At 39.9% G+C, this 18,776-nt stretch overlaps 1 protein-coding gene across 1 annotated transcript in view; it reads left to right on the forward strand.

The window, feature by feature from the left end:
- The window catches only part of vwc2 (von Willebrand factor C domain containing 2), a 41,940-nt gene that overhangs the window by 10,779 nt on the left and 12,385 nt on the right, over positions 1–18,776 (forward strand). Inside the window, exons 2-3 of the mRNA XM_084735757.1 lie at positions 5,804–6,509; positions 7,948–8,077. Coding sequence (XP_084591883.1) covers positions 5,883–6,509; positions 7,948–8,077 — 757 coding nt within the window. The 5' untranslated portion in view covers positions 5,804–5,882. The remainder of the gene's footprint in view (positions 1–5,803; positions 6,510–7,947; positions 8,078–18,776) is intronic.

Raw genomic sequence — 18,776 nt, forward strand, 5'->3', positions numbered from 1 at the left:
GTGTTTTTCTATATTTGTCGTATTGTCAACAAATGAAAAGACTAAATCTAACAATGCACGTCTGTGTCTCAGAACTTTTGGATTTCTCTGTGTTTCTCTTGGCCCCAAGCCCATTCATTCTTACTGAAGATGTAAAATTACAAAGATTTATAAACAGAAATGTTTTATTTTCACTGATGTATTATCACTCAAAAATAAAAAAACTTTTGTTTTTGTTACCTTAGCTGTTTGTATCAGGGGTCAGCAGCCTTTACAATTTTTGGCTTAAAAAAACAAAAGACCCAAAATCTGTCTGGCATAACAACTAGTAAACTATTAAACTATTTTCCTGCCTAGAACGGACAAACCAAATGATGGCTTTAGATTGAGCCTTTCTTTTACGTGTTTCACAGCCACATGCCAACATGGTTTGGGGGGGAGAGTGAAGCAAGGTGTTTGCAGTCTGCAAGCTCACCTAGATGCCACAAATTTAATAGTGTCTATTTTCAGGAAGACTCTGTATTGTCTTAAAACAGCGGGGCGCAGTAGATTTAAACAGAAGTTACTCAAACAGGAGTAAGTACTGCATTTGTTAGGGATTAGTCTGAACAACAGATTAATTCACATTCTGCTTTTAAGTGAGTATTAACAGCAGATGAACTGTGTGTGTGTTTGTAACTCGTTGTAGCTGAGCTCAGCCAACACCTCTAGAACTGGCTAGATAGCAAAGTCCCGGTTCTGCGTTGTGTTGGGTGGACGAAAAATGAAAGGCAGGCTATTATTTGTACAGAATGTACTGCAAGGCTGGGCAATATATTGATATCGTCTTAGATTTTGGATATCATTATATTGTGATATAGCATAATTCACTCTTCCTGAGTCCCACTCCTTGTTGCTCTGTGCTCCAATAACATTTGTGCAAGCTTTGTACCACATAGAACTTCCTGCGCTTAGATATAATGTTGCCCAGGCTCGTCTATGTTGAAAAGAAAACCACCAGCAAAACGCTGTCAAACTTGCCAGATAATGAGAGATGTAGATTCATCTGCTAGTTAGCTGATCAGCTGTAATTAGCTACCGATTGTTGCAGATTAACTAGCTAGATATCTGTGTGTGGCTCTTACAGGTCCTCCAGCAACATATGTAATCCATCTGCAAAATGTGTTTCTTTTATTCAACATAGATGAAGCACATAATGTAGCACATAATATATCAAAGTACAACAAGTTAATTCAGCCAACTAATGTCTAGCTTGCTTGGTTGCCAATTGCAATATTTCATGTTGTATTAACAAATTAGCTTTGTAAAATGCACTACATCCTTCTTAGAAATATTTCAATTAGTCACAATACTATAAGGGGATATTGTGATATAATTTGCTACATTTATGCTAAGCTAGCTGTCCCGTCATGGACTGTTAAAGTTACACAGCCAGCAGCAGCTTTTAGATACTGAGAGAGGGAGAGGGAGAGCAGGTTGTCCAATGATCAGGAGGTCGATGGTTTGATCTCCGGTTCCTCCGGTCTGCGTGTCAAAGTGTTCACGGGCAGATACTGAGACCCAAATTGCCATCAGTGTATAAATGTGTGTGTGAATGGGTGAATGTGACATGTGGTTGTAAAGCGCCTCGAGTGGTCAATAGACTAGAAAAGTGCTACATAAAAAGCAGTCCATTTAACATTCACAATCCATTCACTACTTGACTACTACTGAATGTAGCATATGGCAGGTGGAATAACACACTGTACTGACAAAATAACACATCGCTCGTGTTCATCACAGTGAGGGAACAGCCAGTACCGTGGCTCACTGATGTGTTTTTAATCGTTTTTTGAACAGTGGGGCTCCGTGGCCCAGATGAATAAGCTAAATTAGGGTTTGGATACACTTAGAGATGGACACAAACACATCAAAAAGTATTTTGTTACAAAGCAGAAATACTTACTCATCAAATCTATTTGAATAAAACACAAAATGCAAGTAATTTGTAACTTGAAAACACAAATAGTACAAATACAAATGATATTATTACATTTTAGGTAGGCTTAATAGGGGTGTGACAGATTTGAAGGCCAACCAATATATCTAGCAGGAGTGAGGCTGCAAATTCAGGAGTGCTGCAAGGTGATGCAAGCAGCTTATATATGTTTATCGTTATATTTATGTTTATTGTTATGTTGTGACCTCTAGTGGCCGTAGTAATCATGACAGAGCAAGATGGCCTCTAAATATGTGGTTAACAATATGAAATGTCCCAGTTTAGTTAGGTTTAGGCACCAAATTGACTTGGTTCTGCTTGGGAAATATCTGGATCATAGTAGATGGTAGATAGTTTGTAACAAAATATGTTAAGAGCTTATTTTTGTGCATTTGAAATACTTAAAATACATGATCAAATATGTCATTTTATTCTCAAATAAAACATTTTTTTATCCCTAGAATTAAACTGTAGAAAAAAAAGTGTTAAAAAGAAAAAAAAAAAAAAAAACCCTAATCACAGTCCTTGGCTAATTGCAAGTGAATCATGCGATATGTCCTGTCAGGTCCAGCAACACTATCACTGTGAACTACTGTATTTCAGTTGTGTTCCTCATGACCTGTCGCTTGAGGAGAGAAGCTGCTTCAGTGTTTGGTGCAAACTTCCCCTCAGATAAAGATAATATCATAATATAATCAGATATTGCAGCCAAGGCAAATTTACTGAACGACTTAAAGGAAGAAAGAAGCAATTGGCAAACACATGAACTGCTCTAGACCAGGCAAATATGATTCAAGCTAGAAACCACCGACACGTCCTCATATGTAAACGACAGACTAAGTTGTATATTTGTATATTTGTATATTTTGTCGAGGACAAGCTGAAACAATCTAGCATGCACCTCTAAATTAACAGCCTCCCACCTCTTGCATCCTGACTGGCCACTTCAAAACTATGATGTGGGAAATTAGCAGAGCTCATCTTTTCACTGTAGGTGAGGTCAGACACACACTGATGGTGCATTCAAATGGGGTCGTTTTTAGTGTGTTTACGAGATAAACCCTCGTGAAATGTTATGGTCATAACTTCTGTGTTGTGATTATGAGTTCACAAGTCCTATTTGAACACAGCATGAAGCTACAAAGTACAGATAAGATAATGTACAGTGAGCAGCCTGCTTATCACACTATTACTCACAAAAAACAACAATTGGACACAAAATATTGATTTAAAAGTTGTTTTCTGTACCAGTAGTTTGTATTGCATTTTGGTGACCAAGTGTCTGTAACAGGTAATCAGATACTTTTTGATGTATTTGCACTCTTTCGTTCAGGTATGAGAATGTGTTGGTGGTTTCCAGCTAGTCAGTATATTTCTCAGTTCTGGAGCATGTGTCTTTGCTAATTGCTCTTCTCTTCTGCTGTATTTCAGCTTCATTCATTGAACAGCCTTGGCCGCAATATCTGATAATATTTTGATTACATATCTTTATCTGAGGGGGAATTTGCACCAAATACCAAAACAGTTTCTCTCCTCAAGTTACTGGTCACAAGGAACATAAATGTAGTTCACAATGAACTAAAACAACAAAAACAATGGCACACATTTACAAATCATTGCAACCAAAAAGCATTTAGCTGAAGACTGTGATAAGACTAATTTTTTTTTTTTCTAAAGTTTAAACCTGTGGATAAAAATATGTACACGCATATTCAGTAATGTATTTCAAAGCACACAAAGCTCTCAAAGTATTTTGTTACAAATTACATTTTTTCGTCCCTAAATACTAATTACAAAATGATAAAAAGTAATTAAATACATCATTTAAAGCTACTCCAAGGAACTTTCATATTGTGTTGATTTTAGAGGCCCCTGTGGACAAAAGCAGTTGTATATAAGCTGCAATAATCACAAAATATAACGTCAATATAATTATCTAAATAAAAATCTCCTCCTGCTTCATTCTGAGTGGCTAACGTACCTGTCACTACAACTTTGGCTGGGAAAATGTAAACACAAGCTTGTTTCATCTGATTTCATGGAGACTCCAACCTGGTGGCAGACATTAAGAACAGCTACACAGGAACAGTCGACCCTCTCGGAGACGGTCTACTTGGAGTGGCTTTAAGTATTTCAAAAGTACAAATACAAACTCTTATCTTTTTTTTCTCCCCAGCAAAATGTAAATTATAAAATAGTACTCGTTATCTTACGATGAATTTGCAGCTGGTCTTTTCATTGGGATGTGCCAGTGACATAATGAGAAGAATCAATCGCCAGCCTCATCCTGTAAGATACTTTGGCTAGTTTATACCCGGCTGACAAGCTGCCTGAGGGCCGCCCAGTGCTCCGTCCTGATGGAGAATACAGCAGCAGCAGCAGAGGCAGCGGTAACAGTGTGACAGCTAGTAACAGCTGTTAAGGTGGCGAGGTGAGGCTGCGAAAAGCCAAATGAGGTCCTTTTACTAATGAGGCTCGGGCACATCTCTCCCTCTCTCTCTCTCAGCTGCAGCAGCGTTATCGGTATGCACCTCGTTCTGCTTCCTTTCAGTTCCACAGCAGCTCCAAGGATTCTGCCTCCAACATAGCAATTCAGCTAAAACACCGCTCAAATACCAGTGGCGTGCCAGCAGTCAATTCCAGCCTCCTCTCCTCTGAATGGATCGGAATTCATGAATATCAAAACACATGACTTAAAACATATGGAGAGACTTTGACTTCATAGTTGGAGCTGGATAGAATTAATGTGGCCGGTCGTCCCTACATTATCTCAGCTCCTCCTATGTATTACCACATACCTAAACGGATTTGCTTACGGCTTATTTAATGCTTAGTTTCTCTTCATCTCCTGTTTAGGGCTCCTTATCACTCTGCTGGAAATTAACTGTGTTCATTGAGGCTGACAAATTAATCAATATGGTGAACTATTCTTAAACAAGCGCAGACAGGATGTTTGCAGTTAATTGTTGAGTGAGTCAATAGGCAGCAGTCTCACCGTCTTTCAAAATAAGCTATAAATGTCAACATGAGTGCAGCCCGTGAAACGGAGCTGAGCAGTGACACCGAACATTTGGTGAGGAAATGAATGGAAGTAGGCCACCGAATGCAGCAAAGCATCATAGCAGGCATTTGAATTTCAAGACGCCGCAGTAAATCAAGTTAAAAAACAAAAACATTGACTACAGCTTTTTCAAAAAATGTGCAGTCTCTGCAGCGTCTGCAGCTGATCCCGGGATTTCTGACTGTTCAAGAAAGTGATGTGCTTTTACTTTTGATTAAAGGAAAACAATGAGATGTTTAGCAGGCTTCTGTTAGAGAAACTTTGATGCACATACAGCTCTTTGCAAGCGGATCTAGCTTTATTTTGAAATTGATATGGCTACTTCTCTCAGCTATAGCAAATTCACTGGAATTATGTTCTATTTTCAAATCAATTCCTCCTTTTGTACAGTTGACTGTGATTCATTTAAAAAAAGCTGACATTGATCCTGATTCTTTGTTCCGTAAGAGGAGCAGGAGCTTAAAAGTGTTAGATTCAGGTCCTTCTTTGGCTGTTTTCCTCTTACTCTGTCACTGCCGAGGCCGATTGATGCAGGGAGGTGTTACAGTACGAAGCAGTATCGATTTCCTAACACAGCCCCATGAATACTCCCTGTCCTGATGATCCAATTCACTGATCCTGTGGCTTGCGTCACACTCAGCAGGATGTTTGACATGATGGAGCACTGCTCCGGAGTCGTCTGAATCTCTCGCTCTGATCTAGAGTCTGAGTGAGATGAACCCACACCTGGGACAGAAGTGACAAAATACTGAGCACATAACCCCAGTTTAATTTTCTCTTTCCAGATGGACTGGCTCACACCTGAGATGTGAAGTGTGTTATGTGAGCCAAGGTGTTTTCCCACCTCACTGGTGGTGGGGAGAAATGCTGCACTCCGTTGCCATGACAGCAGAAGTTCTCTTTGTTCTCGGGGTCCTGATGAGCAGCGCTCAGTGTAATCCTATAGCGACCTTACCAGCAAGTCGAGAACGTCTGGAAAGGGTGTTGACCCAAGCAAGGGAGGACAAGCAGTCCCTGGAGGAGCCACTGGGATACGGCGCTCAGCAGCAGCAGGAAGTCAATGCTGTGGGCCCCAACAGGACTGCCGTGAGCCGCGCCAGGCCGAATCAGACACGAGGATCTAAGGGCGGGAAAGCCCAGGAGCCATGGAACGAGCAGGACAGCCTGAATCTAATAGACGAGGGCCCCACCAGTGACGTCACCCTGTCCCTTGACGCCATCGACGAGTACGCCTACCCAGACTACAGAGGGAAAGGCTGCATGGATGAGAGTGGCTTTGTGTTCGCCATCGGTGAGCAGTTCACCCCGGGCCCTTCAACGTGCCCTTGCCTCTGCACAGACGAGGGCCCTCTGTGCACCAAGCCAGAATGTCCTAAGGTTCACCCTCGCTGCATTAAAGTGGACACTAGCCAGTGCTGCCCGCAGTGCAAGGAGAAAAAGAACTACTGCGAGTTTCGGGGCAAGATCTACGCCTCTCTAGAAGAGTTTAAGGTGAGCCCATTAATGCATTCACTCATTTTTGACATGCACACACAAACGAAATGCTGACAGAACACTCCACGCTGCTCAATGGAGTTCATCACAGGCGCTACACAGAAACTAGTTACCTTGCCTCGCAGCATGCAAGCGAGCAGGCAGGCAGATTTATAATGGCAAAGGTCAGCACTTGTCTTTTTTCTCACACAACGCCTGAATATTACCACAGGCTGAATTTAGCAGTGCAGCTTCAGCGTGTTCAGAGTGTTCCCATATTCGGTTTGTTGATACACATGATAGTGTTACAGTCATAGTAATGTTACAACTCTGCACAGTGCACTGCTGCTGCATGTAGGTGTTTGTGAAGAGATGCACAGATAAACCACAAGGATTTTTTTATCTTTCATCTTCTGACACGTCTTTGAAATGCTCGACTCAGGATTGCGCCACAATCTCAGTGTTGTGTCTCTTCTACATTTTCCAGCTCCTAATACTTCTCTTTATGTTGGCGAGTGTCTCAGCAGGGGGTCGGGGCTAATATGGGATTTTCTTCCTCTAGCTCCCCGTGTTACAGACAGCTCTATGTCAAGTCCCTGCTGAGGAAAATCTACAGAAAGCTCCACCGTCACAAGCAGCATACGTCAGCCTTTGTGCTGCGTGGCGGTATGGAGTGGTGATGCTTTGAAACTAAGCAACAGGCAGGTTTTTATGCCTGATTGCTAAGTTCTGGGACATTGTACTAAGTGCTGCCTCGCTCCATTTTTCACAGTGAAGTGCCATGCGGAGGCACAAGCCTCTGCAATCTACATCAATGCTGGCTGAATTAACCTTTGCTCCCTTGTTAAGACTAAAGGTGTATGGCTTTATACAAGTGGCTGCTAAATGAAGCCTTTCACAGCCAGTGTAGGAGCTGGATGTAATTCAAACTGTATACTATCTGTCCCAGCAATGTCCCACATTTGTTCTATTTCGAGACGCTCGGATAACCAAGTCATTTCTAATGTTTCTGTTCACGCACCAAGAAAATTGGAAGCATCTTTCTTTTGTTTCCCATTCCTATTGATTTTTCCATATCCCCTGATTGGATAGTGAAGTTCAATTCTCCGCCTGGCTCTCCCTAAAATGAGGCATTCATTGGCAATGAAGTTGAGAGGGATGAGACTTCCCGGTAGATGTAGCTTTGTGACATTGAATGCACACTGTCTTAAGCAAACCAGACAGGCACGAGTGTTTTAGTGTGTGTGTCTGTGCTTGTCCGTGTGTGTGTGTGTGTTTGAGACAGAGATAGCTGCAGAGAGACAGAACAGAGACACAGAGACAAACAAAGAGCCAAGAGACAAAGATAGCAAGAAATTAATTAAGAGGATGAGAGTCTTTGTTGTCAGTGGGTCTGTGTATCTGTTTGTGAACTGTTTATAGGGGTGTTAATTACTATTTCTTCTCTGCTGCCCAGGTGTCTCCATGTGAGAAGTGCCGCTGTGAGCCAAGTGGCGAGGTGTTGTGTTCAGTGGCAGCCTGCCCTCAGACAGAGTGTGTGGACCCGGAGTACGAGCCAGATCAGTGCTGTCCCATCTGCAAGACTGGTGAGTGGACACGATCTCCTTCAGCAACGCTTTACTCCAGTACGACCAGTCTCCTAGTGTTGGATGCTGCTCGTATCAAATGTTTTTGCTCAAGGGCACCTCAACAGAAATTTTGAGGGCAAGGTAGCACGACACTTATTTTGCTGACGCGCAGCACACAGCGTGCTGCAGTGCAGTGTTTGCAGCCTCGTGCCATATCACATTACATATCAGAAGTAACGAGATCTTCAGTGAAGTCACAACAAAATGTGCTTAATCAGTTTTTGTTTGCTCTTGTGTCACTTTCAGTCTTAATTTCCCATAATTACTCATCTTCATCTGATGGATGCTGTAGCGTATGTTACAAATCCGTCTCTGCTTTCTGGTACGCAGATTTTACATTTTTTCGCTGCCAGGGTTGTAAGTTTATCATCCTGTTGGTTTGAGAGCTGTGGCCCGTCTGCGGCTCAGAGTCGATTATCTGAAGTTGTTTCGGATGATTCCAGACAGCATGTCCTAGATTATGTCCCCTTGTTTTCTTGGTGTGACTCTAATGCAACATGGCAATGTCAGCAACATTGCTTCCTTCAGCAAAAAGAATGATGACTTGCGATATGTATCTCTGACTTGGAATCTTAAAGTGGCGCACGTTGTCTGCTATAAACAAGAGGAAGCAATCTGCATGAAGAAAAACACCCTGTGATGGAGACAAGATAAACTGGAAGTTTCACAGAAAAGTGCTTTGTCTGTATTAGAAACCTATTAGACAACAGCACTGCTAATATCATTCCTGGGTAAAACTGCAAGCAAGATGTTTTGGTTTTAATTTTGTTTGTTGAAACTGATTAAATCGTGAGGATTAGAAATAACAGACTGCGGGCAAGTTAAATCACAAAAACATGACTTGCTTTATTTATTCTCAAAAAAGACATGAAAAAATACATCAAGAGGGGTTTTTGGACAACAGACAGTCAGACCAAGGGCCAGATGAGGTGAAATTCTTGTCATCATGTAGCACCAGACATGAAAACAAGAAGATGGGTTGCAGTGCAGTATCAACTCAAAGCCCTGTGGGTCCATGAGCGTCTGTCGTCCTCCACTCACCTAAAGTCCATTCGGCTGGGAAACAGACAAATAAACTGCAATGAAAACGCAAATACCCTTAAGTGATTTTAGACTCACAAGAGTCAGAGCATAGGTAATGTTTTGTATAAAAGCCTTCTAAAAGTGAGTTTTAAAAAGAGATCTGAGACATATTTTGCCAGCCTAATTTCCTCAGGTGGCTGTTCCAGAGAACAGGCGCCCTAACAGCGAACGCTCAGTCACATTGTGTTCAAATGTAGAGAATAAAACTGCTGTTTTTTCTGTTGGATAAAGTGTTGGTGACATTCTTATTTAAGCAAGCGCATGTAAACACGATGGGCAATATTAATGTCAGCAAAAATTATTGAGGTCATTTGCATACATTGAACGACAAGTTAATAACATAATTACGTTGGCAGGCCTACATATGTATGTTATGCTATTTACCTAGTTCATTACATTTACATCCAGGATATCACATTAGGATAATTCTTGACTCATGAAGCATTATAAACATAAGCATTTGCATGTCATGAATGTTCGTGACTATCAATCACGGTTGTCCCTCTCAAATTAACAGCCTGTCTCACAACCTCCGGAGATAACACGTTGAAAACATTGGTAGTCATGGAGCGTTACTCACCCTATTAATATTTGCCTGCTGTAATCTTGGGAAATACATCTTGGTCCTTTGTTCCCCCCCTCTTTTTTTTTTTTTTGCTGTTCACCCACTTTTTATGTATGCACATATTGATCATGCTGAGAGTGCTTTGTGCAGAGTTTGGGCAGTGCTCCATATTTCCCTCTGTGAAATGCCCGGTGGATTTGCTGGGTTGAATTCGCAAGGCATAAGAGACGGCTGTGGGTACAGTGCAGTACAGTATGTGTGCAGAGATGTGGCGGACTAAAGAGAGCGTGCATCTATATTCAAAAGTCCCCCAAAAGATCCACAAGCTCATTCAGCCGTGGAGGATTTTCAGTTTTAGGATGGCATCAGTCCCTATTAGCATAAGATTACCACATATTACCATTCAATAAACAGAGCTCACTATGTCTGAGACGCCAAGTTACCAAACCACAACTAACACGCTCTCAGTCTGAATTAGAAATGCTTTCTGTGGTTGAAGGGGCACTCCGGCGACTTCACACACTGAGACCAGTTTACTCATCACCAGGAGTACTACTCAGCCTGTGGAAACAGTTGTGTAATGTCTTTTGTGTCTCTGGAGGAGCTTTCTGAAGCTGTACTATAAAGTGGACATGAGGAGTTTGAAATATGTGGGCTTTCACCAGGCACAGAGTGTTTAATAGAGTGGTCAAGTGGGAGTAGCTGCAGGTTCTGGAAGTGTTTAAACCCTGCTGTAAATTCACATTTCAATTTTTTCTTTTAGACAAAGAGAAGAACTCCTGCACATGTCTTACTGCTGAATATTTTATGAGATCGCAACATTTCCATCAATCTGACCTTCATCAGGTATATGGGCAGCATCAAACTACTTCCATATGAATACACACATAGGAGCTGCCTTAATAATTCATTCACCCAACCAGAGGACTGCAGTGATTGATTTGACCGACGATCACCTGGAAATAATAATCTTATATAATATACTCATTCTTGGAATTGGGACACATCATACAAAAGAAAACCCTTCAAGATCAATCAATCAATCAATCTTTAAAATTAATACCAACTCTGTAATTCCAATTTGTTTTGGTGAAAATGTGTTCTTTAAGGATTTACAGTACTAGTTGAAAGTTTTAGCTTCTGATTCAATGTTTTTTCTTTCTCTCTCTCTCTTTTTTTTTTATAAGAAATGATTCAGATTATACCAACAATGTGTAAAGCTGTCATCAAGCCAAAAGGCAGCTAAACCTTGAAGAATCTAAAATATCAAAGAGCAAAAAAGGTCTGCATACTTGTAGGTTGACAGGTGCGCAGGAGAAAACCATGGGTTAACAATAAACAGCAAAAATACTCTTGCGCACTGTCTTCTGTAGTTAAAATGAAAGCAATTTTTGATTGCAAGTGTAGAAGACAGTGTATGAGAGTCTTTCAAAGTTAGGATTTGTAAAAACAAAAACATAGTTTGCCCTGTTTTCACATTTTTGCTCACTACATAATCCCATGCAATTCCATATTTCATAGATTTGATGAAATAAAACATTGAAAGAGAAGATAAATCCAAACTTTTGACTGGTACTGTATTTATATATGAAATATATGTAATGTATGAAATGTTTTGATTTGCTTTAATTGTGTTCATTTCTAAACTTGCTCAGGAAACACCTTCGTCCCAAACAAGATTTCACAACTTCAAACAATTTATAAATGTGTTAAAAACCTTCAAAAATCTAAAACTAGCGAAACCTACTGATAACATAGGCATAACTTCAACTTACAACTAACTAAAGTTCTGTCCTGGATTTCTGTTAACTCTGTCAGAATACAGCAACTTCAGAATACACCAACTGTGATGGGCATATATCTAATATAAGCCATATACAGTTCATCATTCGGCTCTTTTGAAGACAGAGTCATGAATATCCACAAAGCTTCCTTTCTTTTTGATAGCAGATCTTAATCTCCACCCCTAGGTGGCATAGAAAAAAAATCTTTTAACAATATTCTCAATATTCCTCACACAGGAGACACAGGCCTCTCTGGAATACCTAATCACTGCTATAGCTTTATATTATGGATATAGATATAAGTTTGAGTTGTTTCATCTTTGTGTATGAGAAATCATGTTTTTACAGTCAGTTTGGCAGTCAGCTTTAAATCATACAATACCCATGAGTCTTGGCAGATCAGAACGCAAGCGAATTCAAAACAATTTGTTGTAGAATATGTAAACAAAACACAACGCTATAGAGTTTGAATAAATTTAAAAGTGGTCCCAAATGCAAGACTAAATTAATTTAAGACTCAGATTGTATTGTCAGTTTTCCTCAAAACTGTAATCTTGTCTTCTTGCAAAAATGCACCCTGGGAGTTGTAGGTAATTTGTTTATGCATGCAGGTTGTACCAGATATATTTCTATTACAGTTGTTCCTCTTTTGTGCCGATGATTCAACCAGGAGAGTTTCATGTCCATCCAGGCCAGCTGTTAGTCACCTCAAGTTGCTTTATTTTTGTGGAACCTGCAGCACCTAAAAGAGTTCCTCCCACTTTGCAACTGAATGAAAAGCACCATTGAGTTACATCATGGGTAGGATTGCTCTGATGCCAGTATCAGGGTTGGAAAATGCCTCTGATAGTGCCTAAAATGCGGTATCAGGTACATGCAGTCTTTGTCAGTTTTATAAGTTTTACGAATATATCTTCATTTTCTATTTATTATTCCTGTTGCGTTTTTGCATTTCCTTGCAAACGATTTGAAGTAGTGTTCAAACTGATATTAGTGTCAATAGTGTTTCTATGAGTTTCCATTTAGTTTTAACATCATAATTCATCCATTTTATTATTATAACTGCTTGAGTAGCATGAAAATAAGTCATTAAATCTGGGAATCTATGTTTTCTTTTCTTTAGATTGGCTGTTTTCCATCTCCTCTCAATTTGTTTTTAACCAAAACTTTGTTATTATCTATATAGAGGGTTTTTATGTCTCTATATAGAGTCAAAAATATTTGATTTTCTTTCTTTAAGTTCTGCTGATTGGTTTGATCTCTGTTTTGAGTGTTAATGCTTCAAGCTTACTTTCATTTAGCTTATAGCCTGAGTGCTTAATATACATGTTGGGATGTGACGTAAACAATCAAATTGTCTGCATATAATGCAAATTTATGCTGTTCCTCCTCTGTACTTAATGCTTTTATCTTGATTTAAGTATAGTTTCTTGAAGTGCTTCTATGCAGATTGTAAATATAATGAGTGAGAGAGGATCTATCTGTCTTAGACACTGCACTGTTTATGTTATGACCATCAGTTTGAATTGTTTCTGAGAAATCATGTCTAAACACTACAATACCCATGAGTCTTGGTCAGATAGGTGCAGATCAGAGAATGTGCAAATTCAAAACAATGTGTTGTTGAATTTGTAAACAAAACACAATGCTATAGCTGCTGAATTAATTCAAAATCGGTCCCACACGCAAATTAATTTCAGATTCAGATTGTGTTGACAGTTTTCTCAACACCAGAATCTTCTCTTCTTGCAAAAATGCACCTTGAGAGTCGAACCAGATATATTTGTATCACAGTTGTTCATCTTTGGAACTGATGATTTAACCAGGAGAGTTTCATATTCGTCCAAGTCATTCAGTCACCAAACATTGCCTTATTTTTGTGGAACCCAGAGTGCTCGAAATAGCTCCTTCTACTTTGCAACTGAATGAAAAAGATTACTGAGTTTCATCACGGGTAGGGTTGTTCTTATACAGATACCAGTATTGGAAAATACCTCTGATACAGCTTAAAATGTGGTTTTGGGTATAGAGGAGTATGCAAGTCTATGCATCCATCTGATACCACGTAATTTATTTCCACTGAAACAGGAGGCTCAGATCCTAGGTAGTTGTAAATGTAATTGGTGCAACATGCTTTATACACAACATAAAAATATTGTTTTTTACCTAACATAAAATATAGGTTGTTGTTTAAATTCCGAAAGCAAACTGGCAATACATTTATTCTTTGCCAAAAGATGCATTATTCAGCTGAACTGTGTGAAAAATGAGGGGCCAGAAATAAACGATACACAGTAAGAAATAACTGTGTATGAAGCCGTGCCGTGCATTCATCTATGCAGCTGATCTGCTGTTAACAAGGCATTTAATTTATCTGGGCACAGAGTAGTCAGCAACACACCGGGACAAACTGAGACCATATTTTGTACACAAAGAAAGGAATAACTGTTATATTAGTTTCGCCAAATTTAGAAGACGGCACAAATAATTAAGAATGTGTCACAGACAGAGTTTCACAGATTTTTTAAAGTTTCCCTAAACTCGACAACTCACAAAACACAAAAACACAAAAGAGTCTGCACACAAATGGTGTTACAGGGGATACATGTGATGTATCAGGTGCAAGCCGATCTTCAGCACCCAAGACATCATATGGTGTCCAGACTCTGGTAGTTATTGCCTTTATTTGTGTGTCATAAACTTTCTGCTACCTAAAATTACTCTTGTGCAAATTTTGGTCTGGAGGACAAAGAGTCAAACTCAGTGAGGATAAGAAGAACACATTAAAAATATAAAAATACCATAACACAAAGGCGAGATCGGATTGTTTATTATCCGGATAACGTATCCAGATACTGATCCTCATTTAATACCAGGTGTAAGTGGGGCGTCTGTCTTAAGTGAATCCCACAAATTAGTGGAAGTGAAATACTAATTCCCTGGAATGCCCCTTTAACCTGGTCCTATTATTTTCTTTCACACATCCACGTGTACGGCACTTTTCTAAAATTAGGATTCTGTTGCTACATCGCCATGCACCCTGTCAGCTCTGTCCCACACTCTTTCAGGGTAATCTACAGGAGCACAGTGGTATTTATGAAGATGCAGAAATAGCCCTTGGCAGCATTTACGCCTCATTTGTGCAGCAGGCAGGGTACAGTGTTTTTAAAGCTGCAGCAGGTGAGATTTTCATGCTAAAAATAAATAGATTTTTTAGAGTTTGTGCCAATCACTTCCTAGACTTGCTTCCTCATTTCTGTGCCTCCTGCTGGTGTTTTCACATATCCTGGGTAGCTGTGAATATCTGAGCTCAAACTGTTAATTAAGCAGAGTGGAGTATCTTTGTATCCGTATGTGTTTAACAACCTCTTATTGGACAGGGAACATTTCTGGCTCGGATTTGATGAACAGGGCCGGTGGAGTTGTCACCGTGTAAACACGAGGTGTAAACACTCTCAGCAATCACCAAACGTCTTCGTGAGTGTCAGAGTCTGCACACTGCTGGTCACCTTTCACCTACGGGAGAAAATTTAAGTCTCTGTCAGGAAGGAATCCAGCAGAAACATGTTGCTTTGAAGACTTAATTGTCACGTGCTTTCATTTGTGTTTGCGGGTCATTTCACGGTAGACTTGACACCATAAAGTATACATACTAAACAACATGTTAACAAATTAACTTTTTAGGGGAGGGGTGGGGTGTTTTTATTGGACTGCACTATCTGTCCTCAACACACTTCCTTGCAAGGTGCATATTATTTTCAATGATGCGAATACACTTGTCTTTGGGAATATACAAATAATTTGTCTATAGTCTATAAACACATCAAATATTAGGGTGGATTCACACCTAAAGGTTTCTGAATCAAATCAATTTCAAGGATAACACAATACTCCAATTTTCTAGAAAATGTAAAAACATTTCACGAGGGGGAAATGAGTCTGATTATTGGTCCTACAGATGGAGGGTAAAAGACAAGAAATTTCTGCCTCAGTTTCTATCTGGATATTGTACATCACGGAGCATGTCGGATTCTGTGCATGTAGGTGCTGATCCAGAGCACATGAATAATTAATGCAGGCATTTCTCACTTCATCGTGAGCTCAGGTTTGTCACCTGCCAGTCTACATTTTGGTTGCAAACATACCACGAGTTTATCAGTCACCAAAAGGAAATGAAAAAATCTAAAATCTATTTTTTCATACCTTCTGACATTTTACTCAGGTGTACAGTATTATGATGGTATTTGTGTAAAACGTCATCCTACAGTTGGGAACTCAGGAGCTCATTAAACAGCCTTTATTCACTTACAAACTCAAATCCAATCTGTACATTTACTGCCAGACTGACAGCCGCTCGCCTCTCCCTTCCCTTAGTCTGCACTCACCGTCACTCTCTGCCGCCACAGACAGTAATTTCATGCTCACTAAAGTTACACACCGACTACGATACACTACACCAGAATACTGCATCACTGTATCAGTTTAATAGAAAGAGGAGACTGAACGCTACAGAGTTCCTGAGTACCAGAGTTTTAGTCTGGCATTCACACCAATCCAAACACACCACTCCAACACCAGTCTAAACAAGGCTGAGGTTGAAACGCTTTGCTCAATAATCCAAATTCATATCCAGATTCAGAGAAATGCTGCACTCCTGCAGCAGAGGACAGTCACCACTTCAACACCTGCTTTTTGTTGATTAATAAATAAATACGTGATTAATTAATTATGGTTTCAAATTTTACCGTTGCACCACAGTGTTCATCAACTGTCATTCCAATCAGCCCGTCCTGAAATAAGAGTTTGTTTGTAGAAGCTGTCTCCTGTTTGCTCGGCCAGCTAAAGTTTCTGGTGCAATCTATTCATCAATATCTCAGGAATGCTGTTTGCTGTAAAAAAAAAACTGTATGTGCTTCTCTGTTATTGACAGCAGGGGACATATAACCAGCACCATAGAGTTCTGTTCCTGTGGTGACAAGAAGTCGCAGACAGCTGACCAGACCAAATCTCCCCCTAAATAAACCAGCCAGCACGTTTTCCTTGTCCAGGGTTAAAAGTTTTAAACAAAGTCACTGTATATCCTTAATTGCACCAATCTTGTGGACTGAGCACACCATCAATAATATGGAATTATTCAACTGATCAATTGAACGTTGCTCAGGATGTCCATTTTCAGTGGTTCAAGTGATTTGCTGTAACTCTAGTGTGAGAATGAGGGGAGACCATTGTTTCCAGGACGGCGTGTCCTTCAAGAAATTTAAGGGGTGTTGGCCATTTAAGCAACTATTTTGAATTAAGTTCCCACATAATCAGTAGGCGGTGAGACCTCTGTATCATGAGACTAAACATGGTGCAATCCATGACATGTACTTTTTTTTTTTTACTTTCCAGTCTCCACTGAACAAGTGCTTTATTCATTTGCCTCTATGGGAGGAGCGTTATTTATTTTCCGACAGCTTTTGAGTCAATCCACTTGTAACTTGTCTTAAAGGGAGGAAAAACAATAAATATGCGATTCTCTCTCACTTTAAGGAAGATATTGACTTCAATATTTGAACTTTGGATGGTTCAGAAATGGAAAGACTGTCCTCTTACAAGTACCTTGGGGTATTTATTGATGAAAAGCTGCCAAATGGCATCATTGTAATCTAACTGCATCTTTCTCAGCCGGTGGGCTGCCTCTCCCTGGCCGCTGGGAGAACACAACATTTGCTCCTGTATGTTTATAAAGCTATCTTACTAAAAGCTACCTAATTATCTGACATCCCTCATTACATGGTGTTTTACCAGCCACAGTCTCAGGATTGGTTAGTTTTTGAGATCCCTCAAGTGAAAACTGAACTGAGAAAAACTGCTTTTAACTGCTGCGCAACCCAGAGCCTGGAATAAGTTTATACCCAAGTGTCCTCGGGCACATTCAACGATTTGTTAAATGAATTAGGTGTCGAGGGCCGTGAATGCTTTAAATAGTGATACCATTACGTCTTTTTTTGGGATTATTGATATTGATTATGTTACAATTTGTTAGTGATTGTTTTTATTGTGTCAATGAATCTTCCTTTGCTAAAATAAGGTTTAAATATAGCAAAAAAAACTCCAAGAAAAGGATAGCAACTGACTAAATCTTATTATACAACCAGTGTTGTAAACAATAAATGGTTACAAATCTAAGATGTTACAGTGGACTAGTCTCTGATTTCACAGACAAGACATATGAGCAAAAACAAGAACACAAACCAACCTTCAACTCCACATACCCACCCACCTTTCCTCCCACTAGCGCTGGAAGAACAGTTATTCAGTTAAAGGCAAATAAGTACATTAAGTCATGAGAACCAAAACAAATGAAATCAAAACAAAAACAAACAAAAAAGGGAAAAAGAAGAGGGGTAAATCATTGTGTCAAACGAATTACTTAAATCTGTAGATGAGTTTGCAAGTGAAAATCTAACCTTTTCAAGCGTGCTTCCACTTGATTAAATGAGGCTTCTAGCTAACAGGGTTATGAAGGCCAGAACATGGTGTTTTGTCGATGGTAAATTGGGCGCTGCAAGTGGTGGGACTGTCCCAAGTGCGTTAAATATTTCACGTCAGAAATCTATTAACTTTAGGCAGGACCAAAACATGTGAGTATGGTTAGCGCGTGACTTTATCCAAGGCTCAAGATATCACTCCCGAGACAAAGCCTGAAATCTGAATGGCACTGAGGCCTCTCAGGTCAACCATATGTCAGGGTTAATTATACATCAGGCACTTATTAAAGATCTTAAAAGTTGTCTTTACTCATTAATTCTTGGACAGCAGTGGAATATTTCATCCAAATCACTGTACTGCCTAAAGAGTACCCCACAAGAAAAGAAAAAACCATGAGAAGGGGATGGGGCGGGAGACGCTATAACCATTCGGCTATCAAGATGCACCAGGATAGCTTGTTAAATAACGGGAAGGTACATTAATGGGACATAAAAATAAGTAAATGAGACATCACTCTAAGTGACACCACTGATCTTCCTTCAGCTCGTATCAATATCAAGACGATTAGACATTGGATTTCACTTTGTCTTTTATTCATGACGCTTCTTTGCCAGGTAATACAGACGCTGTGATTTAAATGATGAGGATCATTGATTGTCAACTCCCATCTTGCCGCTGTTGATCATGCAGTGCTCAATACGAGACAGCGCCGCAGTGTTAGCTCCGTGATGAAATAGTGATGATGTAAAAT

The sequence above is a fragment of the Lutjanus erythropterus genome, chromosome 14 (genome assembly GCF_056507025.1).
Source record: "Lutjanus erythropterus isolate fLutEry1 chromosome 14, fLutEry1.hap2, whole genome shotgun sequence".
Classification (NCBI taxonomy): domain Eukaryota; kingdom Metazoa; phylum Chordata; class Actinopteri; order Lutjaniformes; family Lutjanidae; genus Lutjanus; species Lutjanus erythropterus.